Genomic DNA, 26,076 nt, shown 5'->3' with positions numbered 1-26,076 from the left:
AAATGTTTATATATTTTTATTAAGGTTTTACAATGTTACCCTCTGAATTCTGTAAATCTGAGTTGGTGCTGTTGGGGTTTGTTCCTTCTGTGGTATTGGGACTGAACCGCTCCACATTTCAACAACAGGCACGAGAAACTGAAAGTAATAACTTTTATTTTCTGCATCTCACCTGACCTGAAAGAACCACAAAAGATTCCTGGAATGGTTTGGGTTGGAAGGGAGCTTAAAGCCCATCCAGTGCCACCCCTGCCATGGGCAGGGACACCTTCCACTGTCCCAGTCTGCTCCAAGCCCTGTCTAGCCTGGCCTTGGGCACTGCCAGGGATCCAGGGGCAGCCCCAGCTGCTCTGGGCACCCTGTGCCAGGGCCTGCCCACACCCAAAAGCCAGCAGAGCCGGCTGTTTACCGGCGGGATGTGGGAAGCCGAGGAGGATGAACTCATAGAAGTGATTTTAGCGCCGGTAACGGGACCGAAGCGCACGCGGCGGTCGCGGGCCGGAGGCCGCGCTCAGCGGCGGCTCCAGCGCGTCCCAGAGGCAGCGAGGCCGCCGCGGCGCGCCCCGCTGCTCCTCACTGCCGGCCCGAACCCAGCAACCCCAGCAGGCCATGGACACCGCCCAACAAAGAGCTCCCCGCCATCCCAAGCGCTCTAAGGGGCGGAGAGGAGGCGGCGCCCGCCGCTCAGCCGCCACCGCCCCGCAGCGGGGCCGCCGCTCAGCCTCCCTCCAACATGGCCGGCCCCCCGCCTCCCCTCAGCGGCGCCGTTGCCGCGCTGTCACTGTCACTGTCACCGCTTCCCCTCAGCGGCGCCGCCGCCGCGCTGTCACTGTCACCGCCTCCCCTCAGCCGCACCACCCCTCAACCTCCCCCCAACATGGCCGTTCCCCCCGCCTTCCTTCAGCAGGTTCCTTCCCCGCCTCCCCTCAGCGGCGCCGTCGCCAGCTTGTCACCGCCTCCCCTCATCATGGCCGTTCCCCCCGCCTTCCCTCAGCAGGTTCCTTCGCCGCCTCCCCTCAGCGGCGCCGCCCCTCAGCCTCCCCTCACCATGGCCGCTCCCCCGCCTCCCCTCAGCCTCAGCGCCGCCCCTCAGCTTCCCCCGCGGGCTCTTCCCGCCCGGCGCAGCCGCGGAGCCGCAGTCCGAGCGCGGAGCGGGCGGGAAGGGCGGTGGGGCGTTGGTCGCGGTGCCGGCGGGGCGGGATGGCGCTGTCGCAGCAGTGCGAGGCCGCGTTCGGTACGGCGGACCTGTACGGTGTGCTGGGCGTGCGGCGCGGCGCCTCCGCGCAGGACATCCGCCGCGGCTACCACCGCGCCTCGCTGCGCCTGCACCCCGACCGCGTCCCGGCCGAGCAGAAGGAGGAGGCCACGCGCCGCTTCCAGGTGAGGAGAGACGGAGGGAGAAAGGGAGGGAGGGAGGGAAGAAGAGACAGAGAGAGGGAGGGGGGCGGTGGCGGCCACGGGTGAGACCGACCCACCACTCCTGAAGGGACTGGCCCCCTGATCCGCTGTCCCCCAAGTGACTGAACCCGGGCAACCGACCCTGAGTGCCCACCGCACTGAGCAGCCCCGACCCTGAGTGCCCACCGCACTGAGCAGCCCCGACCCTGAGTGCCCACCCTATTGACCAGCCCGACCCTGAGTGCCCATCCTACTGACCAGCCCCGACCCTGAGTGCCCACCGCACTGACCAGCCCGACCCTGAGTGCCCACCCCAGTGCCCCCTGGGTGACTGACCCCCAAGTGACCGCTCCCCGAGTGACCAACCCACGGAGCCCCTGAGTGACCTCCTGGCCACTCGTTTGTCCCGCAGGTCCTGGGCAAGGTGTACGCCGTGCTGAGCGATGAGAAGCAGCGCGCAGTGTACGATGAGACGGGCATGGTGGATGAGGACGCCGAGGCGCTGCAGGACGGGCGGGACTGGCTGGAGTACTGGCAGCTGCTGTTCAAGGTGAGAGCGGGATGGGGCTAGGAGACAGAAGAACTTTTTGGTTTTATGTGTTTTCTCTCAAATCCTCGTGGTGATTAAGTCCTGTAACTCACAAAGCATCACCCCTTTGCTCCAGGTCACCGTGAAAGACATCGAAGAGTTCAAGAGCACCTACAAAAACTCGGAGGAAGAGCTGGCTGATGTGAAGGCAGCGTACATGGATTTCAAGGGTGACATGGATCGGATCATGGAGTCTGTGCTGTGCGTGGACTACACGGATGAGCCCAGGATACGGGAAATAATCAAGCGAGCCATCGACTCCGGGGAGGTTCCATCCTACAAGGCTTTTGTAAAGGAATCAAAGCAGAAGATGACGTCCAGAAGAAGGCGGGTAGGTTGCAGCAATTACTTACCATCACTTTTCCCCTTGGCAGAAATAAGTAACGCTGTTCCCGAGATGTTTGTCACAGGATTGCTGGGTTACACACCTTACTGGTCACATCTGGTCACCCGTGGTCATCACCCCCCCCAACCCAAATCATTGTGAAAGGCTTTTCTACTTCTTTATTTCCTTATCATACACAATGGCTCATTACAGTTTAGCGTGTCCCTGCATTTATCTACAAAGCTGGGAGTTGCTGGAGTTAACAAAAACAAGCAAGTGGTGAAAACGCATTTTGCTTGGCTTCTGGCAGGTGTGAAACTGCTCTGGCCTAAATAAGACTTCCGTATGCTTTTGGACACGTAGAATGTTATATGCAAATCACAGCAACCTTTAAGTTATTGTAGTATCTACCAAGACAAAAAAAAACATGGGTGTGGGAACAGGGATGGGTACAAACATGACATTCAACACTGAAAGAGCAGAAAAACTTCCTGCTCTGCTAAGTGGTGGAACCAGAATGGGCTTCCCTTGCCTGATTCCTTCTCTGTGGCCAAACTTGGAAACCCTTTGCACTTCCCTGCAGATATTTGTACACACATGCCCAAAAACCATTTGGTAAGTCCTGTAAGATGTGGTCAGATAACATGCAAAATACTTCTATAAAAAACCTTATTTGCTCTTTTAGGCAGAAAAAGAAGCTAAAGAGGCAAAAAAGACTATAGATGAGCTGGGCCTTAGTGGAGAAAATGACTTGGAAGCACTGATTAAAGTAAGGCTTCTTCTGTTTCTTGCACATAATTTTGTTACTGGCTTATAATTGTGTTTTCCCTGAGCGTCTTTGATTTTGGATCCTTGCATATCTTCTGAATTCCTGAGGTTAAAACCTGGCCTTAATGTTAACTATGTGCTTTAATTTAATTAGAATCAGAGTACAGTATGGATTTTGTTACCCGTGTTTGTTTAAAAATTTCCAAGAGATAAATATTTGGAGTACTTATGCAATAACTTCTAGTTTTAGGCAGCTTCACAGGAGTGTTTTAATGATGACACTAAACTTTCTGTAGCTTGTATTTGCTGTTTAATATAACCCAAGATTTGGTGTAGCTATCAAACTTCATTAAGATAAGCTGTTTGGGAAGTTCCAAAAGGTTTGAGTTTGGTTGGTTTTCTTCTCCCCCTCCCCAGCGCCGAGGCAAAGATCGAGAAAAGGAAATGGATAACTTCTTCGCCCAGCTGGAAGCAAAGTACGGCAACAGTGCTAAGAAAGGAGGAAAGAAGACCTCAGCCAAGAAAAGGAAGGCAGAAGGAACAGCATAGACTGAAATAGCAAGTTTCACTTTGTATAGCAATGTAGATTTGGGAGGATTTTGGGTGTTTTCAGGGCTCCTGTTTCGGACTGTGTGCATTGACTGGCATTAAGTGGAGGCATGACACGGAATGCATGCTGGACAAGGAAGACAAGGCATTCCTGTGCTACTGTCTCCAGCCCTTTGGGTGCTCTACAGTTGAGAGCCATGTGTGCTACTCACACATTTCTTCTGTAACAAACCTCCTGCTATTTTTAAAGGTCTTTGCACATCAGCTCAACAGGTCTTTTTCAGATATTCCAGTAGTTTTTATAAAGATAGTTTGGGAAATTGCTGATTTAATAAACAAGAAAGTTGGGGTTTTTTTTCAGATTTTTGCTTTCTCAGATCTCTGTATGTTTTCTAAATAAGCTATTTAAAACAAGCCATTTGTGTTGATTCTTCTGATTTCATTCAAATAAATCCTGCAGACTTCCAGGGAGGATCATTTTTCAAAGGCATAGGAGTCTCGAGGTGAACACTTGGGGAGCAGAGGGCTCTCAGAGCTTCAACAGCAGCTCCTGGGGGGAAGCCAGAGGAAGATGGTCTCTCTGTTCCCTTGTACTTGTCTGCTCTCAAAAATAACCCTGATTCTAAGAAAGTAGAGCAGATCATTGTGGTTTATAACACAGGGCTTGAAGGTTACTTTTATTACACAAAATAAATAACAGTCCAGGAGCAGTCCCTGGTGTCAGCCATCTGTACAAAAAACAAAAATGGCCTTAGGAGGTGACTGCATCTTTTAAACCCACTGACTCCTCTAGGCTAGTGTGAAACACTACATCATGTTTACAGAAGTCTATGCAAGTTTATTTGTCTGCTCTTGTGCTACAGAAAACTCACTCAGTCCCTGAGGAATGGCACGGATACAATTGGGATACTTATCTGCACTTTGCCTGACACAACTGACACGCTGCACAGTGTTCCAGAAGAGAAACTGTATTTTGAAATGGTTTAGTGAGTAGAGATCTCTGGTGAGCATCAGCTTCCCTCTCTGAAAACTTAAGACTGAGCTCAGAGCTGGTTTTTTTGGGTTTTTTTTTAACTTCTGGAAATGCAAAGGCAGGTTAACCCAGTTATATTTGCACACTTCTCTGTTTTTGATTAAAGCGTGTTTGCATCAACTAGACTTGTGAGCTTCAGTATGGATGAAAAATTATTAGCTGGTCTGGAGTGGGGAAACAGGGGAACCATGTCATAAAAAATACTAACAAGTTTTTCTTTTCTAGTTTGGACTGTAATTTGAAGAATAATAAGAAAATACAGGAAAACAGTGCTCTTTAATTGGACTAGAAAGGAACAACTGTTTTTGAGGAGCATCCTAACTTTGTTTAAACACAGCCAGTGGTTACCTCAGCTTGTTTTTACACTTCAGTCTGGCACTTACTGTTTGGGAGTAAGACCTTCAACTAATCACTTATTTTGAGAAGCCTGTACTTCATGGTTTTACTTGTCTTATCTGGAGCCACAAGGCCAACTCCAGCAAATGCCTCTGTTAGCTCTGTCACACAGGGCAGACACAGCTCCTAAAAGCTCCATTGCAGCTGGAGCTCTGCCTTGGAGTGAAGAAATCTTGTGTAATTATAGGTATTTTTACAAAGGGACACTGAGCTGTTCTGCGAAATTACCATAAAATGTCCCACCAGGAAGATTTTATTTTGAGTACTGTCTGAAACTCAAACTCTTACTCTGGAGTAAGAAGTTTCTTTTTGCCTGTTCAAGCTTCTTCAGTCACTGAGGAACAGGTGAAAGGTTTTATAATAACTCAGGAAGAGGCAGTGCTGTGCTGCCCTTGGAGCTGCCAGGCCACCTGCTCTGCTGCCTTGGTTCTGCACACCTGTGTTCACACCTGCTGCAGCCACCGCAGCATTCATCACTTGCCTAAGCTGAGTGCTTGCTTTTGCTAGTACAATATTGCTTTAAACATATAAATACACTTTTTTTTTAAAAATGTAAATCACTATGTCTGTGGAAGGCTGGGTTAACCTTCCTAAGGGAAAAACGAGCAGGTCCTGCAGTACCTGCCTGTAAGGACATGAACCTGTCACCAGCCTGATGGAAAACAGCATAAGCACAGACTGAGAGTGTTTGCTGGGTCTCCCAGGAGTTGGGCTTCACTGGAATGGATTCACCCTTCCACTGGAGCATCACTTTCTCTACTGGTAGGAAATGGAATGTTTAAGTGCACCCCTTCTAATCTTTGGCAGCTGCTGCTTAGATTTATATAAAAATAACTATCTGTAAGGAAGGGCGTTTGAAAACTCTGTGTAAACAACGTTGACCTTGCTGGGAAAGAGAGGTGGTTCATGACTCTCTGGAGAGGGATGGATGGGTGGATGCTTCTCCGTGGCACATCAGTGCCTCTGTTTGCTCTTTGTGCCTGATCCGCTTCGGCCGTGGGCTTTCACAGAACCATGTGCTGGAAGACCTGACAAACAAGAGATCAGGGACAGCCTCAAGACTTTGGGAAGGAATTGCAGCTAAGTATCAAATACATCTCCTCTAGCCTAAAACTAAAATCTCTTTTTAGTCTAGCACATGGCTATCAACTGCATTATTAATAACTTCCAAAAAGGGCAAATTGTGCTTGCTGAGTTGCTGCGTTGCAGGGAGCGACTGCATTCCATGATATTCCACTAACTATTTGTGTCTACAAAGCTTTTCTGCTAATTTAAATTGTTTTTGTCAGTACAGCAGTCATAAAACTCATCTTGCTTTTTTTTTGGTGGGGGGGAGAGCAGATATTTATTTAATTTCAGTAGGAACCACTCCTTGCTTGTTTAAAAACAAGCTACTTCAGTTTTAGTGCCTTTGTTAACCTCAAGTTACTATCTCTGTTTAAGCTGACAACTGCTTTGAAAACTTGAACACTGAGAGGCACTGGGGCTGATGACATTAAGCTTCCTTACTTGATTTAAATATTTGGTGGTAATAAAAACAAAAGCAAAAAACCAACAAAATGCACCCAGCTATACTCTGGAGCAGAGTAGGACATAGCAAGGATAACATCTGTATAATGGCAAATTAAAGACAGGGATGGAACTCTGAAAAAGCAGAAATTACCTGTAGGAAATGCATCCCTGTCCCAAAAGCCTCCTTTGATCTTATTAAACCCTGTGACTGATGAGCATACCTGAACTTGTGGATCCTCTCCTTGCCCAGGATTGATTACTGTAATCAGTAACAGTGCAAGAATGGCGGCGCTGGGAATGGGGCTGGAAAAACAGCTCAAGTTAATTTCTGTTTGCATGAAAAAAAAATCAGCAAGATACAATAATGCAACTATATATAACACAACTAAATATAATACAACTAAAATATAATACATAATATATACGATATATACAATATTGTATACAATATATACATAATATATACAATATATACATAATATATACTATATATAATTATATAGTTATAATACAACTAAAAGCTACTTAAACACGTGTATTTAGTAACGAGTTAGATGTTATGAAGGTCTAAGGAAAGTTTTAAAGAAAGGTCAAATCAACTTTAGAAGTAGGAAATACACTTTTCTAACACTTATTTTAAATTATCACTGGGCCAGTTAGAGGCAGTCTTTCCATTTCAGGGTATTGCACTGTTCCAAAGCAGATTTTGTAACTGCTGAGGCCAGGATGTTGAAATTATACACAGAAACCAATCAGGCAGCTATTCAAAAGCTGTGCTGAAATTACAGCTTTCAAAGCTTAAATAAAAACACATTGTTAGACACAAGAAGGTACCAGTAGAGTAGGAGTTCCAATAAATTAAACTGGGAGTATTTGATACTGAAACATACTGGACGTGGATTGATGTTAATTCTCAAAGCATCCTTTTCAGTAATTAAGGATGATTTGGTGTAATTAGCCATGCTTTACCGAGGATGTGCTGGTTGTGCTAGGCCTGGAGAAGGGATCAGGTAAGAACAGCTGCTCCTGGAGCTGCTGGTGAGTGCCTTCTTGTGTCGTGACACTGTCAGCACGGCTCGAGTTCCCTCGAGGTTTCTGCCAGGAGAATAACAGAGTTACGGCTTTTTCTCAGTTCATTGAAAATAATTAACCCAGGAATTGAAGCTAATTTTCAAAGTGAATCATTTTCTACCTAGTTATGAGGAGGGAAACATTCCATTTGCATTAGAACTAAGCAGGTAAGTGTGGGTGATGCTGTTGCTCAAAACTGATACAACATTCTTCTATTTGATCAATTTGATCATTTTTCTATTTAACCTTCTGTCACAAAACAACAAATAAATTGGAACTCTTGGGCTGGGTGATTCGACCAGCAGTGGTAACAACTTTAGATTATGCAGTAATAAAATGAGATTCTTGTGCCTGTTACCGTTTGCCTGTGGGGTCCCGTGGTGCTCCCACGCTCTGCCACAGTGGTGCTGGCAATGGGTGGCAGGGGGTGATTTCTGTTTAGCAGCAGTGGGGAGGGTGAGGTCAGCTGCTCCTGTGCAGTCAGGCTGGAATGCAGTAGTAAGAACAGAAAAAACACACAGTTAATATGTTGGGCAGGTTGAAAGGTGTAAGGTTGTCAAGTTTCTTTGGCCTTCTGGAGTTGACTGTTCTGTAACAATACCTTGGAAAAGCTTCAAACCATCTAAAAAAGACTTTCCTAGTGCTCTCTACTTATATTTTAAAATACATTTTGTCCTGGATTGCCAAGCGAATTGTATTCTGTTTGCCATCTGTATGGCAGTTGTCTTCTGTTAATTGGGCAGTTTTCCTTATCTCTTCTACAACAAATCCTCCCTCTGGGGTGACATCTGCTGATAAGAGGCTATTGAGTGTCACTGCATGGCTGATAAGAACTACGGCATCCCACTGGGAGAGGTGAGCCCAGAGGGAGGAGCCAAGCATTCCTACCCGGATATAATCTGAGATTCTAGAACACCAGCACAGCTTCTCCACTGGATTCCCAGAGGAACAGCTGCCTCTTCCACTGGATCTTCAGAGGAAGACTACACCCCTCTACAGGATCCCTGCTCCAGCAGAACCACCCCTGACACTGCAGGAGGGCTGCAGCCACAATTCCAATGGGAGGCTACAAGCACCCCGACCCACAGGGTGTCAGGCTGTGTTCTGACTCTGCCAGTGTTGTTTTGGTTTACTGCATTGTTTATTTATCTTTTTATTTTCTTCCCTAATAAAGAATTGTTATTCTTGCTCCCATATTTTTTACCTGAGAGCCCCTTAATTTAAAATTTATAGCAATTTGGAAGGGGGGGTTTACATTTTCCATTTCAGGGGAGGCTCCTGCCTTCCTTAGCAGACACCTGTCCTTCCAAACCTAGACACATTTTAATAAAGCAGAGATGTCATTATTTCTTAGATTGACTGAAGCCTGAGGAAAGGGAACAGAAACACAAAGTATTGGAAGGAGAAACAGCAGTTATGAAGGGACAAGGAATAAGTCTCTCAACAGTATGTGACAAGAAGGCAACAGACTGGATAAATTTATAGATGAACAACAAAAACCAGGAGTAAACTACATTGATTTAGAACATGTGATATAGACAGGTCTATCAAATCCTGCATTGCTTCCTGATACCCTGTGGTCCCTGTAAATGACTCCACTCAGTCAGGTCATGGTGCAAAATAAAAGAAAGATATTCTAGATGTGATTGAGGGCTCACTAGGAGCCCTTGGGTCAGTCAGATAACCTATTTGAACATCTTTACAGTCCACTCTGGGCTAGGATAACAATATGCAGTATGACCTCCAAAAACTGCCGACTTTTAAATTTATCTTGAAAACAGGCTGCAGAAAGAGACAGCCACGTCGAGGAAGAGAGGGTGGCATTCACTTTGCTTGCAGAGGACAGGCTGGGATCTACTGCTCACGTGCAGAACTACCTGAATACAGGAACGCGTGCGATTCACTGAATCACAGCTGGCAGCACACTGAAGGTCAGCTTTAAGAACTCAGCTTTCCCAGGGGAGTTGTGCTTTAAGGGGCAGCTCCTCTCCCTACCCAGGGCTGCTCTGCCCCTGGTGCCCTGCAGGGAGAGGGGGTTTTGGGGACCTACAGGCGCCTGCAGACGTCGTCCCCGGAGCGCGGGGTCCCGATGGGATGCAGGGTCCGTGGGGGAGGGTTCCTCCTCCTCGTGCAGCGGGACAGGGACGAGGTGCTGAGCTCCAGGGGACGGTTTGGCCACGTCCGGGTAGAGAGGAGGGAACTCGAACCTGGCCGTTTGTCATCCAGGTCCCTAACAACAACAACAACAACAACAACAACAACAAAATTACAAAACCAAAAGAGAGATGGTCTGCATGACAACTGCTGTTAGCAAAGTGCTCACCTACAGGTGACTTTAATCATAAAATATGCGGGCAGAAATTATGTGTGTTGATTTTTAATGTAACCTGTGGTAATCACATATCCTCTGAACAGAGACATAGCTCTCCCAGGGTTTTCCTGAGAAGCTGTGAGAAAGCTGTGAGAAAAGAATGAGAAACAATTATTATCTCCACTTGCTGCACCTGTTGTTGTGCGCGTTTGGAATGTGCTATGGAGATTTGTTTGCCAAAGGGTGTTTCTTAATTGAACACTAGTGATGGTGTTTGGATTCATTGACCAGTTAGGTCTGTCTGTATCAGACTGTCTGAAAAGGATGGTAAGTTTCTTAGTAATATAGTATAATATGGTATAGTCTAGTATAATATAGTATAATAAAGCAATTAATCAGCCTTCTACAATCATGGAGCCATTAATACTCATTATTCCCTGATCAGGGGCTCACTACTACTACAGCAACTATATCAATTTTCAGAGAGGACAAATAAATAACCAAGAAGGAAAATAACTAATAACTAATTGCTTTCTCCGGCAGAGGAATTTATCTTACAAGGTTTTGGGTTGAATCTCTCTCACAGTGAGAGTGTTCTGCTTTATTTACTACAGGTGATCTGTAGCTCTTACAGTGTTTTCTCCACTACAGGCAGGCTCCTTTGGTGTAACTGGATCCCATGGATCACCATCAAACCATTCAGGTTACGCTGAGAACTACTACTTGACCCTTGAGAGAGAGTTACCTGAAATCAAAACAAAATAAGAAAGTAAATTACTGTTTGGCAGAGAGACACACACACAAATATTTATAGACTTTGTCTATCACTTTGGAGAAAAGTCATTAATTTCTTCCATGATATATACTCAGTTATATTATTTCCCCAGCTAGGGGATCTTAGCATTTAATTTTTTTGGAATGATAGTGCTTAGAAAATGTCCTAATACTTAGTATTTTTCAACTGAGCAGCTAATTTGCTGATCTTCCAACAATGTCTATAATCAGAAGCTTTATGAAAATAATTTTCAGCCTATATTGACATTTTATGTCAAGAATGGATCTGCAAAGTCCTTTTCAGAGATACATACTGATCTGGGAAAATAACCATCATATTCCACCCACCACAAGAAGAGCAAATAGAAAATAGCAGAACTTGAATCCCATACATACTTGAGGTGTTTTTCTCCTCTTTTTGCTTTTGCGGCCACCTCTGGGTTTTGGGCACTACACACACAGTAAGGGGACACAAGGGACAGGCAGGGGGAAGAAAAAAAGGAGAAAGAAATAAAAGGAAATAAGAAGGAAAGAGCTGAATTAAAATGGAATAAACAGGTAACACGTTGGTGCTCACCACTCTAGAAGCAGATCATCTAAAGCAGATTATACAGTTAAATTCAGTGTCTGAGAAAAAAAAAATTGTTTAGAACTGCAGAGATTTCTCCCTTCTTGCTGGATGAATCAACTATTATTTGTGAGAATGGGATCCCACACACACACTACTCAATCTCACCATTTAATAGAAACATTAAATTGTGGAAAGAACTACATCCTGAACCAACAGCCATCACATGGTTGTCACACACAGTTATAAAATACTGTTTCAAGGAGGAAAGTAGGAATTAAAGCTTCCAACTGAGTAACAACAGGACTAAAGTGTCAGAAAGGACAACCAGCATTCACACAGAGTCCAAACCAGTTATTAACCTAAACACAACCACTCTGTCTGCTGAGCAAACACTGTGATTCATCCCCACACAAAACAACAGCTGGCTAAAAATCCTTACCAGATTTGATGCCACTGAGGGCATCTTAGTGTGTGTCACCCGAGGTAACAGTGCTGGCAGAGGGTCCAGTGGCAAAGGGCTCCTGGCATCTGCTCGGAGCGTTTCCACTGTTATGATATTTTTCTCATCATCTGTGCAAAGCAACAGAATTCCTGTCAATACTGGCATTGCCAGTCATGGACAGTGCTATGAATCAGATTTTTTTAGAGAGGGTCCCCTTGGATGATAAGCTCTGCTAAGTTTTTTGAAGATGTGTTTCACACTGTAAGCAGAATAACCTTTTTATTCACACTGAACAGATCGTTCCCAAATACATCACTCTCCCATGGCATCTTTGCAAAATTAGCTGGAATCCCCTTTTGAGCCCTCACCTTAACTGTGATCCTTACCAGAGGCTGACCCTTCCCAGAGCCTGCAGATCAATTCTTCCATGCAGACCAGGACTTCACTCCACACATCATCAAACACAAACGTGAGCACAGAATCCTTCATGCAGGAATAGGGAGAGACAGGAGGAAACCCCAATTTCCGTCTGCCAGAGGACAGTCCCATTTTCCTCTCGTGAAACTCCTCCTCCCTGTAAAAAGGTAAGTATTACCTGCACCAGAAACACATGGTGTCCTATATTTACTTTCAGTTTTCCCACTGACCTCAGTGAGAAATGACTGACCCACCCTGGTCTCTCTATCCAGAATGATTATAAATCATACTCCATGAACAGTAATTTACCCTGAGATCAAATTCATGTCAAAAAAATCAGAATTAGTTGTTAAGTGATATTTCTTCATCACATTGTTAGGCTCCATATCTAATGACAGGACAGAATCCTAAAGACAGGACAGTGCTATTTTTTGCTGCAGCAATGTCTCTCTGGTCTGGTAAAAGCAAGAAACATAACAATTTTAATTTAATGGTCCATGCAGATAAGTGGCATTAATTATTAAAACAAATTAAAGAGTCAGGAACTGACAGCACCCTCCAGAGTCCTTACCCAGGCCACATGTTTATACTGTAGGTCTGAATAATGTTAAGGGGTAAAAAGAAAAAAAAAGTGGTAATTGTTTCTTGACAAGCAGAAATTCCACTCTGGTTCTTAAAACTACCACTGAAAAAAATCCAGAAAGGTACAATTCCACCCAAAACAGAAGCAGCACACTGCTGTTGCATAACTAACAGCAGTGAATTTGACACAGTATAAAAAAGAAACGGTGTTCAAATACGTATTATTAAATACACACGCTCTTAGTTATGATGAATTACTCAAACCAAGCACAAAAACAGACAGTGTGAAAAATTATCAAAAAAATCCCTAAACATAATTTAGTGAAAGAAATTGTCCTAGGAAATAGGCTGGGAAAACCTCAGGCCTTTGAAAGCTCTCTAGAGAAAAGAGAAATCAATTCATCGAAGATGTGTATCTTCAGTGCAGGAAGCCCAGGACACTATTTTAACCTTCAATACCTACACATCTCTGTGGTCAAATGCCAAGTATTCCTCCACTATGCCTTCGGACAGAATGACTTCCTCTTCCCCTTCACCGCTCTCTGAGGAACACAAGGTCGGAGGCTTGGAAGGGTTGGCCTTTTTGTGAGCAGGAGCAACAAGAAGAGGCACCTTCTTGCCCAAAACACTAAATCTGGACAGGTGACAGGTTTCAGAAAGCAGAAAGAAAGATAAGTTGTTATTCCACCTCAAATAACTGGGACACAAGCATAGTTGTTAAGGGCAAGCATAGCGAGGCCAAAAAACTGTTCATTAAACTAACAACTTCTGGTTTGGATACCTTTTAATTCTTGCTAAGGAACCTGAAAGTTCAGTAAAAAAATATCCAAAGCTGATTAGAAAGCATTCTAAAACATTAAATAATAAAAACAGTGCTAACAGTGCTTTGTATTTTTTAAGTCCTAGGCAAATCCAACTGATGATTAATAATAAAACCAGCTACAGTACACACATATTCTTCAGAAATCAGCAGCAGCAAAGATATTTCTATTTACTGGCCAGTTCACTGTAGTCAGCAAAAGCACAGCTACGTGTTCTTGCTATTCTAAGAGCACTCACTTCAGTTAAAAAGGGAAAAATAAAAAAGAGTGTGCTGTGTTCAAAACTCAGCAAACAGGAAGGCTGCACACTCTAAGAAGCAGAGAACAAACCTTCCTTCCCAGCTTGGCATGATCCAGGCTCACCGCTGGTACTTACTCATCAGAATCCTCTTCCTGTGGTGAACTTACATCTGAGGGAGCCAAACTGCCCGAGGGGGAGCTCGAGTACCATCCATACCCTTCATCTGTGGGGGCCACCACCTGCTTCCCCACCACCCTGCCACGGCAAAAGCAAAGGAGAAACACGGCAGAAAACCTTGGCTGTGCAGTTATTGAAGGGTGTGAGAACAGCAGCAAATCCTAAAAGTTATCCTGGGAAGCTGTGCAGTTTTCCTGGTGACACTTTCAGTTTTCTAAGAGAATTCTGCTCTGCCAAGGCCAAGTCAGTCACAGCCACAAACCTCTGCCAAGGAACCAGGTGTGAGGTAGGAGGATGTTCATTAATGACAGGCAGGCACATCACCAGAATGACCTTTTTATCTCTAGCTACTGCACAGCTGCACAAACCCACCCTGCCCCCTGTTTTAGAGATAACTGTGCCTTGTAGGGAAGGCAGCAGCATCAGCCCATTAATAAAATACCTGAGATGAGGAAAGCTGGAGGACCACTGCTGGCACTCTTCCCGCAGTCCCTCAACATGAACGCTCTCCTTCTGCTCATACAGAAGCTCATCAATTTGTCTGAACATCTGCTGAACTTGCTGTGTGGCAGCTCTGTCAAATTCCTGGAGAGGAAAGAAAACACCTTGTGAATAGCATTTGCACTTTTGAAATATACTTGGGAAACACAACTATTTGTTTAGAGCTTAGCAGGACTGCAGAAAAAGATTTTAATTTGAAATTATTTTCTCCCAGAGATGATGCAGCCTGCTCTTAAGATGGATGGCAGCTGCATAAAAAGCTTACATTGACACAGCAGAAAAAAACTATTCAAACATTTCAAAATATCCACATTATTATATTAAGCTACAAGACTTAAAGGAATCAGAACAGGAAGGATAAAATTCAGTGATATTTTAATGCAATGGAGGATTTGCTGCTTCCAGTGTCCACAAACAGCAGCAACACAAGAAGCAATGCAGGCTGGTGGGAAGCACTGAACCTGAGGGATGGTCAGGCCCTTTGTTACATACAGACAGAAAATGGGTCAGTTCTGGGGTCATTTAAATCTAAACAGCTCCATCTCATCACCCAGAAGGCAAGAGCACACTAGGCTTTGGTGGACGGAGAATAAATCAAACTTTTCTAAATGAAAATAATGTTTTAGGAGCTTCCCATATTTTGAGAAACATGCAGGGATGCAGAAGTTTGATAAACTCACACCAAGTATCTGAAAGTCATCCAGCCATGGCTGGGGTTCCACAAAAACAGCATTTATAGATACTCGGGCACCAAATGACTTGCATTTTCAAAAATTTTAGTGGAAATGCAGAATATTAACAGAATACTATGAGCCTAATGTGTTTTGAACTGAAAGATGGAAAGCAGTAAAATAATGTTCTTTCTATAATCAGTACCATGAGTTTTTGACAGATCCAATAATTTTTGTTCTGACATGTCCTTGCAGGGGTATCTCAAGTGTCTTTCTGTGCTCGATCTGGCTTGGATGATTATGTTCTACTCACGTCATAGCCCCAAGAGAAGACTGAGCTGCCTTCTGTGGAGGTGTCAGCACAAGCCTGACCCGCAGTCCGTGCATCCCCATGATCATCCGATCCCTTACGGATTCCCGACTCCCTGAAACGTGCACGTCGAGCCGAAAACAAAAACAAAAAAATAAAAATCAGCCCACAATACACAATGACAGATCGAGTGTGTCAGTAAACAAAGCCTGGCTTGACCAGAGCAGCTGGATCAGATGTGTCACACAAGTACCTGGAGGTCTCGGCGAAGTTGCCAGCCGTGGGTGTGGCGGAGCACACCTGAGCCCCTGGCTCTGGCGGTGGGTGATGCCTCAGGGCATGTTTTGGGAGTCCGTGTCTGAAAAAACAGAAGTGCAACTTGGCATACCGTACAAGAATAAACATTTACAGATGTCCCCATTAATTTGTATAGGTTTTCCTTTCCTGCTTCTCAAGGACTGTGCACACATTTATTACCATTACAAAGCTAATTCTTGTCGCCAAAGCTCTAGGTTTCAGGTGTCAAAACTAACTCTAGGATAAATATGGACTTAAAGGTCTTGGCTTCAAAATCAGTTAAACTTAAACCTAAGATGCTGTGAATTCGGCTAGAGATCCCTAAAAGCAGAGATGACGCCATTATCCCTGTAGATTAATTACAATGAATTAAATGAAATAGAGCAAGAGTAAACGAGCCGAGTAAGTCAGAACTGACCCAATTCATGGGTCAGGGGATAAAAGCCAGTTCCAGGGATTTAATCGCGTTCTGTCACACCGGTGTGCGGCCGGGACCGGCGCTCAGGAATCCCGGGAATGCCGGGAACCATCTCCCGTCGGGGACAGGGGTGACCGGGCCGTCACGGGGCCCTGCTTGGTGCTGGGGGAGCGCGGGCGGCAGGCCCGGGAGCGGGGCCGGGGGGATCGCGACCGGGCCCGCGATGGGGCTCGGGGCCGCGCCGGGCCCCGGGGCAGCGGCAGCCACTCACGCCGGCAGCGGTTTCCGCGCGTAGCGCGATCTCATCCTCAGCGCCGCCGCCCCGCCGCCGCCATCGCGCCGCTCCTCCCCGGGGCGGAGCGCGGCCCCGGCGCGATGGAGGCGCTGCGGCGGCCGGCGCTGCCCGAGGACGCGGTGCGCTACCGTCTGTTCGCGGCGGCGGCGGCGGGCCCGGGCGGCGAGGCGCTGCTGCGGCGCTGCGCTGAGCTGGCCCTGGTGCGCTTCGCCCCGCTCCTGGCCTCCTACGTGTGGCAGCGGCAGCCGTTCCGCCTGCGCTACGTGCCGCGCCGCGGTGAGTCGGGAGCGGGCCGGGAGGCACGGCGGGAGGAGCGCCCGGAGCGGGGCAGCCGGCGGCCGGGAACCGGGAGCGCGTGAGGGAGAGCCGGGAGCGTGTGAGGGGAACCGGCGGCCGGGAGCCGAGGGCGTGTGAGGGGGAACCGCGGGGGTGTGAGGGGAACCCGGCAGCCGGAAACCAGGAGCGGGTGAGGGGGAACCGGAATCGTTAGAGCGGGATCCGGCGGCCGGGAGCCGGGAGCGTGTGAGGGGGAACTGGGACGTGTAAGGAGGACCCGGCGGGCTCGAATCGGGAGCGTGTGAGGAGAACCAGGAGCGTGTGAGGGGCGCCCGGCGGCCAGGAACCGGGAGCGTGTGAGGGGAAACAGGGGGCGTGTGAGGGGAACCCGGCAGCCGGAAACCAGGAGCGTGTGAGGGGAGACCGGGATCGTTTGAGCGGGAACCGAGATCTTTTGAGGGGACCCGGCGACCGGGAACCGGGAGCGTGTGAAGGGGGACCTGCGGCCGGGAGCCGAGGGCGTGTGAGGGGGAACTGGGGCGTGTCAGGGGGATCCGTCGCGCTCGAACCGGTAGAGTGTGAGGGGAGCCGGGGCGTGTGAGGGGAGCCGGGGCGTGTGAGGGGCACCCGGCGGCTCCGCAGACTCTCGGTGTCACAGCACGGGTTCAGCCAGTGAGGCATCTGGTGCCCCCTCCCTGCTGCAGCGGGGCCATCCCCGAGCACAGCACACAGGATTGTGGCAGCAGCAGGGTCTGGGATATCCGCAGGGAGGGAGACTCCGCAGCCCGTGCGGACAATCTGTTCCTGTGCATGGCGCTGCTGAGCCGCCTCTCCTCTCTCTGCCCCGTCCAGGCGACACCCCGGCGCACTTGGGCGGCACCACGGTGTTCGGGGATAACGTGGAGGATGAGTGGTTCATCGTGTATCTGCTCCGGGAGATCAGCAGGGAGTTCCCGGGGCTGGCAGCCAGGTGAGGCGGGTCCTGCTGAGCTGCTTTGCTGGGAGGGCTGCCGAGGGGCAGTGCCTGGGCTCTGAAGGTCCTGTCTTAACATTGCCCGTCCTGGGAGGTGTTTCCCCATGCCGTACACCTGGGAAGTGTCCAAGGGCAGGTTGGATGGGGCTTGGAGCAGCCTGGGCTAGTGGAGGGTTTGCCTGGCTGTGACAGGGGGTTGGAACCAGGTGTTGATCTTTAAGTTCCCTTCTAACCTTAGACTTTCTTTGGATTTATGAATATTAAAAAAACCCAGTGGACATGGATTCAGAAGTGTGCTGTTGTGCTCTGCAAGGCTTTTCCTGCTAAATTTCCAATTTCTCCTTGGCCAGCATTGATGACAACGATGGAGAGTTTCTCTTGATAGAAGCAGCTGATTTTCTCCCCAAGTGGCTGAATCCTGAGAACAGTGAAAACAGGGTGAGTAAAACTTGTGTACACTTGGCAAGGGGGCCACAGTGGGCTTTTCTGTAGCAGCTGGAGTTTTCTCTTGCACCTCCAGCCAAGGTGTCTGACTGCCTCTGAAAACCCAGAGTGCTGCCTGTCCCTTGCTGTTGCTCCCTTCAGGAGCACTCCTGTATCCACCCGAACTTTCAAGCTCTGCTAGAACCACTTGAATTACCTTTTGTTTTTTACCATATTGTGGAGTGTTTAGGGCAGAGGATTTGCTGCCCTCAGAGCAGGGAATGCTCAGGGCTGGAGTGTGTCTGTCTCTGTAAGGACACAGGCTTTGTCTGGTACAGGTGAAATAATGAGCAGACACCTTCACCTGGATATGGATGGCTGCTAATGGCAGTGGATTGAAATTGAGATCATTCATTTGGTTATTTTTCCCCAACTCTGAGGTTCTTCAAAGGGCTGGAACACAACACCAGAGTCGATTGCAAGTGTGTACCTGGAGTGTCAGGCTCGTATTTCCCTTCTGTTTGAGGGAGCAGACAGAGTGAGGGAGTTGAGAACATTGCACTCAGGGCTTTTCTTAGCATCAGGAACCAGCAGAGGTCGCATGTGGCCCCTGAAATAATGCTTGTTAATCCCTGGGATGCTCTGAAGCAGTTAGGTTATGCTGGTTCTCCTGAGGCACTTCTCTAGTTGAAGAGAAACGTGGCATTATTGTTGCTAAGGAAACAAGATGTATTTGATGAAACTTGTTGCAGTTCAAATGGGGATTTTTCCTGGTTGGATCGTGGTCTCTGGCATAACTTTTTTAGAACAGCTGTGCTGCTTCCTGCATTGGTTCTCTGTTTGTACCGTGTATTCTCTGTGTTCAGAGAGATGCATTTGTGTCTGAAATGCAATGTTCCACGGCTCTGGGTGTGCCTGCTCTTACCCCGAGTGACGGGAGCATTGCTGCCTGCCAGGTGTTCTTCTACAAAGGAGAGCTGCACATCATTCCGCCGCAGGAGCCTTCGGAGCAGGGCTGGGCCCCCTCTGCTCCCTGTCCCACGGTGCCACAGGCGCTGGCTCTGTTATCCACCCGCCCCGAGGAGTTCCTGGCTGCAGAGCCCATCCGAGCTGCGCTGGACAAACGCCTCCATGGGTACGTGGGGCTGTATTCCGGCCCTCTGCAGCAGTGGGCTTTGTCTGTGCTCCCTGGGCTTTGAACATTTCCCCAGCGGACGGGATAAAGTTGGTTCCTTTTCAGAAACCAGCAGCTGGAGGTTTTTCTGTGGCACTCTTGGAAAGAGGGGGATCAGTGTCCTGTAGGCTGTGGTCTGGGGATCTGAAACTGGTTCACTGCTGTGATTCCAGCCCTGACAATGACAAGAGTTACTCTTCCTTCACATCTTCCTTAGATGGAGAAATCTGGAAGTTCTGTGATCTTTTAGGAGCCCTGTGCATGGGGAAAAAGAGGATTGGACCTAAACTGTAGAACCAGCAGAATTGTCAGGGCTCCAGCTTGTCACAGCTGTGCTCAGCCCTGGGCTTTATTTTTGGCAAGGATTTGACAGCAAGTTTGGCAGAGAACACTGCACAGCTGGATATGCTGGTGAAGTGCACAGGGACTCATCTTGCCCACGTGGGGGATTCAGTTTTATGAGCCATGCACACGTCTGTAAATGTGTATTACAGAAACAGACATTCTAGGCATTAGCTTGGCCGGGTTTTAACTCCAGAGTAATCTTCTGAGCCGTGACCCAGGCAAACATTAAAGGGAAAGGGGCCTCCTGCTGAAGAAGGGCTGGTTGAAGCTGCGGTGCCTCCCTGCGCTCTGTTGCCGTTCAGGTATCCCGAGAAGATCCAGGCCTCGCTGCACCGAGCCCGCTGCTTCCTCCCGGCCGGGATCGCGGCCGTGCTGAGGCTGCGCCCGTCCCTGGTGGCTGCGGCAGTCCAGGCCTTCTACCTGCGGGATCCGGGCGAGCTGAGGGCCTGCCGGCGCCCTTTCAGAACCTTCCCTGCCGAGCAGCGAGTGATGGCCCTGGTGAGTGCTCTGGAGCCTCTGACGGGCCGGGCGTGTGCTCCTCTAACGCCTGTGGTGGCCGTGGGAAGTGCTCCCTGAAGCCTTGTCACTGAATTCCCCTCTGTCACTGACAGGGCTTCTGTGGCCAGTGGTATAGACACAGAGATTTAACTTCAAACTGCGAGTTTCCTGTTGGGTTATTTTCCCTTTTGGCTGTAGGGATGAATTTCCAGGTCATTGCATTAATGCTGCTCTGTATCGATGTGTCTGGAGTTCCAAGGGGCTGATCATGAGGGAATTGTTTGTGAAAACCAGAGGCTGTGATTGTAGTTCCTCTGCTGAAGTGCCTGCTGAGGAAATTGCTCTCCTTGTGTGATCAGAGCAGTTTGACAGCCCTGCCAGCCCATGAGAGCAGTTGCTCCTAACCCAGGCTTTTCACTCCCAGTCTTTTCACCTTCTCAGCTGTGCTCTCGCAGCTCTGTGAAAGCTTTTAGGAAGTGTTTCATGAGCCCTGTCCAAGCACTGCTGTATCCGGTGCATTTTGTTACAGAGTTGTACCACTAGACTCCTGAAAAGAAGCTTTGGAGTCAAATTTTCAACTTCAAAACTGTTGCCGAAATCTGTTAACCAAATTTCATTTTAATTGAGAAAACACCTTGTTAATGTGAATACCAAATACTGAGGATTTTTCCTAATGTATTTAGACTGACAAAGGTTTATATTTACTTGGGGATTTCAATTTGGGACATAATCTGTGAAGCCTGAAAAGCAATTCATCAGAAAAGTCCATCTGAGATATACTTTGAGTGCAGTCTCAGGTCCTGCCTGTCATCTGGGTGCCTTCAAGCCCACTCTGCTGAGCCTGGAGGGAGTTTGGTGCCTGTGCCAGCGCAGCCACGCTGCAGGGAGTGTTTGTTTCTGCTCTGCTGTTTCAGGTGACGTTCACTCGGTGTTTATATGCCCAGCTGGTGCAGCAGCAGTTTGTCCCAGACAGACGCAGTGGATACACCCTGCCCGCCCCATCTCACCCTCAGTACAGAGCCCACGAGCTGGGCATGAAGCTGGTAATGGTTTTGGTGCATTTTGGACTTGGTTCGTGCATGTGCAGGGAATGAGTCCTTGTCTGGAAGTTGCCTGCTTGTCCAGAGAAATGTGGGCAAAGTCTGTCACACCTTGAGAACCTCTTATTGTTGTTGCATCTTTTGTCTGCAGGCTCATGGCTTTGAAATGTTGTGCTCCAAGAGCAGTAAAGTAGCTCCTGATGCCAGGAGAAACGTGTTAAGCGGTCCTCTGTGGGAGAGATTCCTCAGGACCTTGAAGGAGAAGGATTATTTCAAGGTCTGTGATCATTTGTGTGCCTGTGGCTTTTAACCCTGCCAGGGAAAATACATTTTCACCCTTGAACTTGTGTGAGGAGTTGCAGCGGGGCAAGAGCCTGAATCCTTATCTCTGTGTAAAATGAATCAGTGTCTTTAAAGGGGACATGTGCAGTTTGTTCCCCTTTGAGAGTAATTTGTTTTGGGAATTAAAAATGAAAAAGCGAGATGTGGGGATTGATGCATTCATCTAGAGCAAGGGGAGGAATACACTGGAGTGAAGAAAACCACCAGATTCTGTGAGGTGTAACTGATTTCACTGGCTTCCATTTCCTTTCCACCCCTCTAGAATCAAATATTCTTCAAGGTCCATACATAACACCATAGGCCTGTTTGGGCCCATGCCAGTGTAGTTTTTGTGTGTGTGTGGTTTTTGTGAGTTCTGGGGGTTTTGGTGACGTTTTGTGGGTTTTTTTTTTAAGATGCCTTTGACTATTTCTTTGAAGTTGATAAATTGGACATAAATGGAGTACTTACGTGAAGGATATAAAATTGGACAACTTTACTGAGACTCTTAGGTTAATACACTTTAATATACTCAAATGTAGGGATGCCCCTTTGCTGCATTGAGTTCCAGGTGCACATGGCAAAGAGGTTTTGCTTGTTCTGGTTCTCTCAGCATTTCTGTGTCCAACAGTCATCCTTGGGAAGCCTGCCTGTGAAAAGGAAGGGCAGGGAGAATTGTTTGGGCTCATGCCTGTGGCTTGCATTAATAGGGAGAAATGGAAGGCTCAGCCAAGTACCTGGAACTGTTGCACATGGCAGAAGATCACTTCCAGCAATGTGTTGCTGTGCCAGAAAGGTGAGAGCTGCTTGACATTCATGAGTGTCACAGACCCTACAAATCCTTTGGCTGACCTTTGAAATCCTCGCTACAAGCACCTGCACCCTTTTCTCCATGGCACATTTAACAGGGGAGCTGTGGCCAGGACATACAAGTACTAATTCCTCTGGAATACTCCCCTGGGAGCAGTTCTGGCTTGAGTAACTCTTGATCTTGGTTTAGTGAAATGCTGAGCTCTTCCAAGTGGATTCCAAGTGGGGGCTGCAAAGCATTATTTGCTTGCTTGACTGTACAAAGTGTATAGAAGTGTCATTGAAAAGCAGTCCCAGGGAATAATAAATACAGGGTAATCTGCCTCCTTTGCTCATGGAGCTGGCTGTGGATTTGTCTGGAAGATCAAATCCAGAAAATAAATCCCTACAGAAATGTCTGAGGTTGTGCCAGCTCATAATATCTTGACTGTTAGTTTTTTGAGTTTCCAGTCTGTGCTGTTTGGGATCTGGCCATCTTAGTATTTACCAAGGCAAATGGAATGTAAAGGAAAAGGGCCATGACCAGTGGCTCTGGAGCCATCAGCTGGGAATTGCAGGGACTGACTGTGTCCTGGTTTGGCCAATACTCTGGGTAGTGCTCTGGTACTTCCCCCAGGTGCATTTCCCTTTTTGCCTTCTGTGTTTGCACAGAAGGAAAAAGGAAGAATTCAAGTGAAAACCTGAATGCAGAGCACGTGATCCCATTGAATCCATTTCAGTAAATGGAATTTTTTTCTTCTAGCTGTGATGAAGTGAGCCCAGGTGATGAAATCCTGACACTACTAGAGACAACCCCCATTGATCTGAAGGAATTTGAGAGAGAAGCAGCTTGTCTTCCTCCAGAGGATGGTGAGCTGGCTGGGGGGAATTATTCCCATTGCAGATGATTATTTGCAGGGGGAGAGGGGGAATGCTGACAGCTGTGAAGGGACAGCAAATCCAGCCTTCATTAAGACTCAACACAGGATTGGCTCTCCCAATTTAGAGAAAGCCTTTCTTCCTCCACTTAGTGGCCAAAGGCCTCTCAGTGACCAGAATGGTCTCTCTTAGTTTGAGCTCTGCAAAGCCGAGTTTTAAAGTAGTGAGAAGAAATCTCCACTCTGTTCTTCTCAGCCTCTTCTGCCTTTTGCTGTGTGTGACCCAGGATCAGCACAAAACCTTCACTGCAGAACTGAGCTGCAGGATGGTTGCAGTCCTTCAGTCAGCTGGTTTGGGCCCTGGGGGCCAGCAGGCTTGTGCAGGGTAACAGCTCTGTCCTGTGTTCTTTCAGACGACAGCTGGCTGGATATTACACCAGATGCTCTGGATCAGGTGCTGAAGGAGGCAAGAAAGGAGTCCCTTCCTTCCACAGATGAGGAAGAGCAAAAATATGACTTGGAAACCGTTGCTGAGAGCATGAAGGCTTTTGTGTCCAAAGTGTCCACGCACCAAGGAGCAGAAATGCCGTGGTAGGAGCACGGGGAGTGTGGGTCTGGTGTAGGATGTTGCACTCTGCTGCAGCCCTGTGGCTGATCCTGGGATGCAGAGAATCAGAGTTGGAAGGAGCTGTGCTGAGCAGGGCCTGAAGCAGAGCCAGAGCAGTGAACATGAACTGGCTTTAAATCAGCTGGGTTCCACTCTGACACCGGTGCAGGCTCAGTGCTGCAAGCTGAGCTGCTCTCTGTCACTCACTTTGCTTTTGTGGTCTGCAGAATTTTTCTCTTTTATGCCAAGGATTCTTCCACTCAGTGTTTCATGTCTAATGCATACAGGCTTCAAATGTCTGAGGACTTCTAAATTCAAATGTCCGAACTTCGGTCCTGGCTTGAGAGAAATCAGTATGGCTTGTGCCTGTGTCAGGCTTGTGCAACCATACAAGCTTCATTTCTTAAAAGTCTATTTTTCTATTTCAGGTCATCTGATGAATCCCATGTTACCTTTGATGTGGATTCTTTCACAAAAGCCCTGGACAGAATTTTAGGTGAGATTGCTTCTTTATTTGAAGCCAATCCCAGCACTGATTTCTTTGCTGTTGTACTGACACAAAGTAATGTCCAGGGGCAGACTCGGAGGAGCTGGATTCTGATGATCTGGATGAAGAGGAGGAGTTTGGCTTCTCAGATGAGGATGATGAAGACCTGGATGCTGGCAATCAAAGGCAGGAGCAGAAGGTGCCTCCTGAGCAGCTGGTGGGCAGTCTCAAGGCGTACATGAAGGAGATGGACCGTGAGCTGGCCCAGACCAACGTTGGGAAAAGTTTCAGCGGCCACAGGAGAGGGGTGAGTGTGCCTGAGCTCTGCTTTGCAGCAGTAATTTGCAAGCAGGAAATTGCTGCAGGTGGCCATTCTGAGCAATGCCATCAGAACCTTCCACATGCAAACAAAGCGTGCTGGACCTGCACCATCAAACGTTTTTTTCAACCTAAAGCTTAGCTAAGCTGGGATTTGCCCATCTTTTCCAGGGCTTAGTTCCATTTCCCTGGTTTCAGTAGTGGGGCAGGCAGCTGCAGCTTCACTTGTGAGTTCCTGTAGTAGTTTAATCCCATAGGAGGCTGAGCCAGGACTGGGTAACACTTTCTGTCCTTCTCTTGGAACCCAGTCTGGGTAATGGACAGTGGTGATTTTCAGCTGGCATGAGCTTTTGGTGGCTGAATTCCTGTCTGTCAAGACTCAGGAGTGTTCTGGAATTGTCGGCTGCAGAATTGTTGTTTCTTTTCTCCCGTGGTTTGCCTTTTTTCCCCTTAAATCTGCTCATGCACTTTGATAAACCTTTCTCTTTGTACTCTCTGCAGGCAGGTTCTGTTGGAGCAGCCACATCTGAGAGTGCTGGCCCTGATTCTGGAGCTGAGGCTGCTGAGCTGGCCCCCGTGGATGTGGACATGAACCTGGTGGCAAACCTGCTCGAGTCCTACAGTGCCCAGGCTGGCCTGGCAGGACCCACCTCGAACATTTTACAGAGCCTGGGGCTGGATTTACCTGAGAGCACAGAGCTCACGGGCAGCTGAGCAACACAGGGAGAGCTCTGGGCAAGGCATGGCTGGTGGGGAGATGAGCACAGGCACACGAGCAGCATGTGGAAGGAGAGGCCAGAGGTTTTAATTCAGAGCGTTCTGTTCATTCTGTGTCACTTCAGCAGAGTGAATTGACCTGCAGCAGCTTCTGTCTGGACACTGTCTTGGGTGGAAATGAGATTTTCCCAGTGCTGACACAGTTTCAGACAACTGAAAAATGATGTTGAATGAATGACTGAAATGAGCTTTTCTTTTCTTACCAAACCTCTCTTCCATTTTCCCAATCAGTGATCCACCTTGCCACATTTCTAAAATGTCCTTTGACCCATTGCTAAGTGGGTTCAATATCTGGGAAGCAGTTCTTCTTCTGGAAATGCTGCTGCCTTCAGGAGCAGGTGGGGAAATACCACATTGCAGGAAGAGTAATTGCATCAAATGTGTAAATATTGGCCAGAAGTAGTTTTTAAATTTATTTCAATAAAAACAAAAGTACAGCTTGAGTACTGAACTGTTTCTGAAGGTATGCATAACTTCCTAAGTGTAGTATCAGCTCTTGGAGCTAAACCATTTTCATCATTGTTCATTTTCTGACTGAATTCCATTATTGCTGAATGTTGGTATCAAGCCAGCAGTAGCTGTGTGTGAGCCCAGGCTGAACAGTTTGGGGTTTTTTCAGTGAAAATGTGGCTGGAAGGCTTGCAGCATGTTGCTTTCATGTGGAATGAGAAATCTATTTTAGAAATGACAACTTTAGTTTC

At 47.7% G+C, this 26,076-nt stretch overlaps 3 protein-coding genes across 5 annotated transcripts; 2 read left to right on the top strand and 1 right to left on the bottom strand.

Annotated features, from left to right (window-relative positions):
* The first annotated feature begins 1,097 nt into the window (after positions 1-1,097).
* DNAJC9 (DnaJ heat shock protein family (Hsp40) member C9) lies at positions 1,098-4,043 on the top strand. Its single transcript, XM_038141489.1, has 5 exons — positions 1,098-1,380; positions 1,811-1,948; positions 2,064-2,318; positions 2,998-3,081; positions 3,498-4,043. Exons 1-5 carry the CDS (start codon positions 1,201-1,203, stop codon positions 3,627-3,629), a joined length of 789 nt encoding a protein of 262 aa, XP_037997417.1. The 5' UTR covers positions 1,098-1,200; the 3' UTR covers positions 3,630-4,043.
* A 1,306-nt stretch (positions 4,044-5,349) lies between these two features.
* Positions 5,350-16,564, bottom strand: FAM149B1 (family with sequence similarity 149 member B1). Of its 2 annotated transcripts, XM_038141401.1 has the most exons (15): positions 16,446-16,564; positions 15,713-15,817; positions 15,463-15,574; positions 14,420-14,562; positions 13,936-14,055; positions 13,202-13,372; positions 12,126-12,313; positions 11,737-11,867; positions 11,123-11,176; positions 10,585-10,697; positions 9,692-9,871; positions 8,000-8,126; positions 7,540-7,665; positions 6,792-6,873; positions 5,350-6,086 (listed from the first exon to the last, which is right to left on the bottom strand). In XM_038141401.1, exons 1-15 carry the CDS (start codon positions 16,478-16,480, stop codon positions 6,013-6,015), a joined length of 1,761 nt encoding a protein of 586 aa, XP_037997329.1. In that variant the 5' UTR covers positions 16,481-16,564; the 3' UTR covers positions 5,350-6,012. The 2 variants fall into 2 exon arrangements, with proteins under 2 accessions (XP_037997329.1, XP_037997328.1); XM_038141400.1 differs by lacking the exon at positions 11,123-11,176.
* Positions 16,461-26,070, top strand: LOC119702787 (protein ecdysoneless homolog). 2 transcript variants are annotated; one of them, XM_038141390.1, is made up of 13 exons: positions 16,461-16,745; positions 17,598-17,715; positions 18,069-18,156; positions 19,008-19,276; positions 19,963-20,158; positions 21,073-21,201; positions 21,350-21,475; positions 22,230-22,315; positions 23,072-23,178; positions 23,600-23,777; positions 24,222-24,289; positions 24,367-24,587; positions 25,100-26,070. In XM_038141390.1, the coding sequence occupies exons 1-13, from the start codon at positions 16,550-16,552 to the stop codon at positions 25,310-25,312; spliced, it is 1,995 nt and encodes a 664-aa protein (XP_037997318.1). In that variant the 5' UTR covers positions 16,461-16,549; the 3' UTR covers positions 25,313-26,070. The 2 variants fall into 2 exon arrangements, with proteins under 2 accessions (XP_037997318.1, XP_037997319.1); XM_038141391.1 differs by having other exon boundaries at positions 16,464-16,745; positions 19,098-19,276; positions 25,100-26,068.
* Positions 26,071-26,076: the final 6 nt, after the last annotated feature.

The sequence above is a fragment of the Motacilla alba genome, chromosome 6, assembly GCF_015832195.1.
Source record: "Motacilla alba alba isolate MOTALB_02 chromosome 6, Motacilla_alba_V1.0_pri, whole genome shotgun sequence".
Taxonomy (NCBI): Eukaryota; Metazoa; Chordata; class Aves; order Passeriformes; family Motacillidae; genus Motacilla; species Motacilla alba.
The sequence above is the reverse complement of the archived record's forward strand: the minus strand, read 5'-3'. Positions and strand labels throughout refer to the sequence as shown.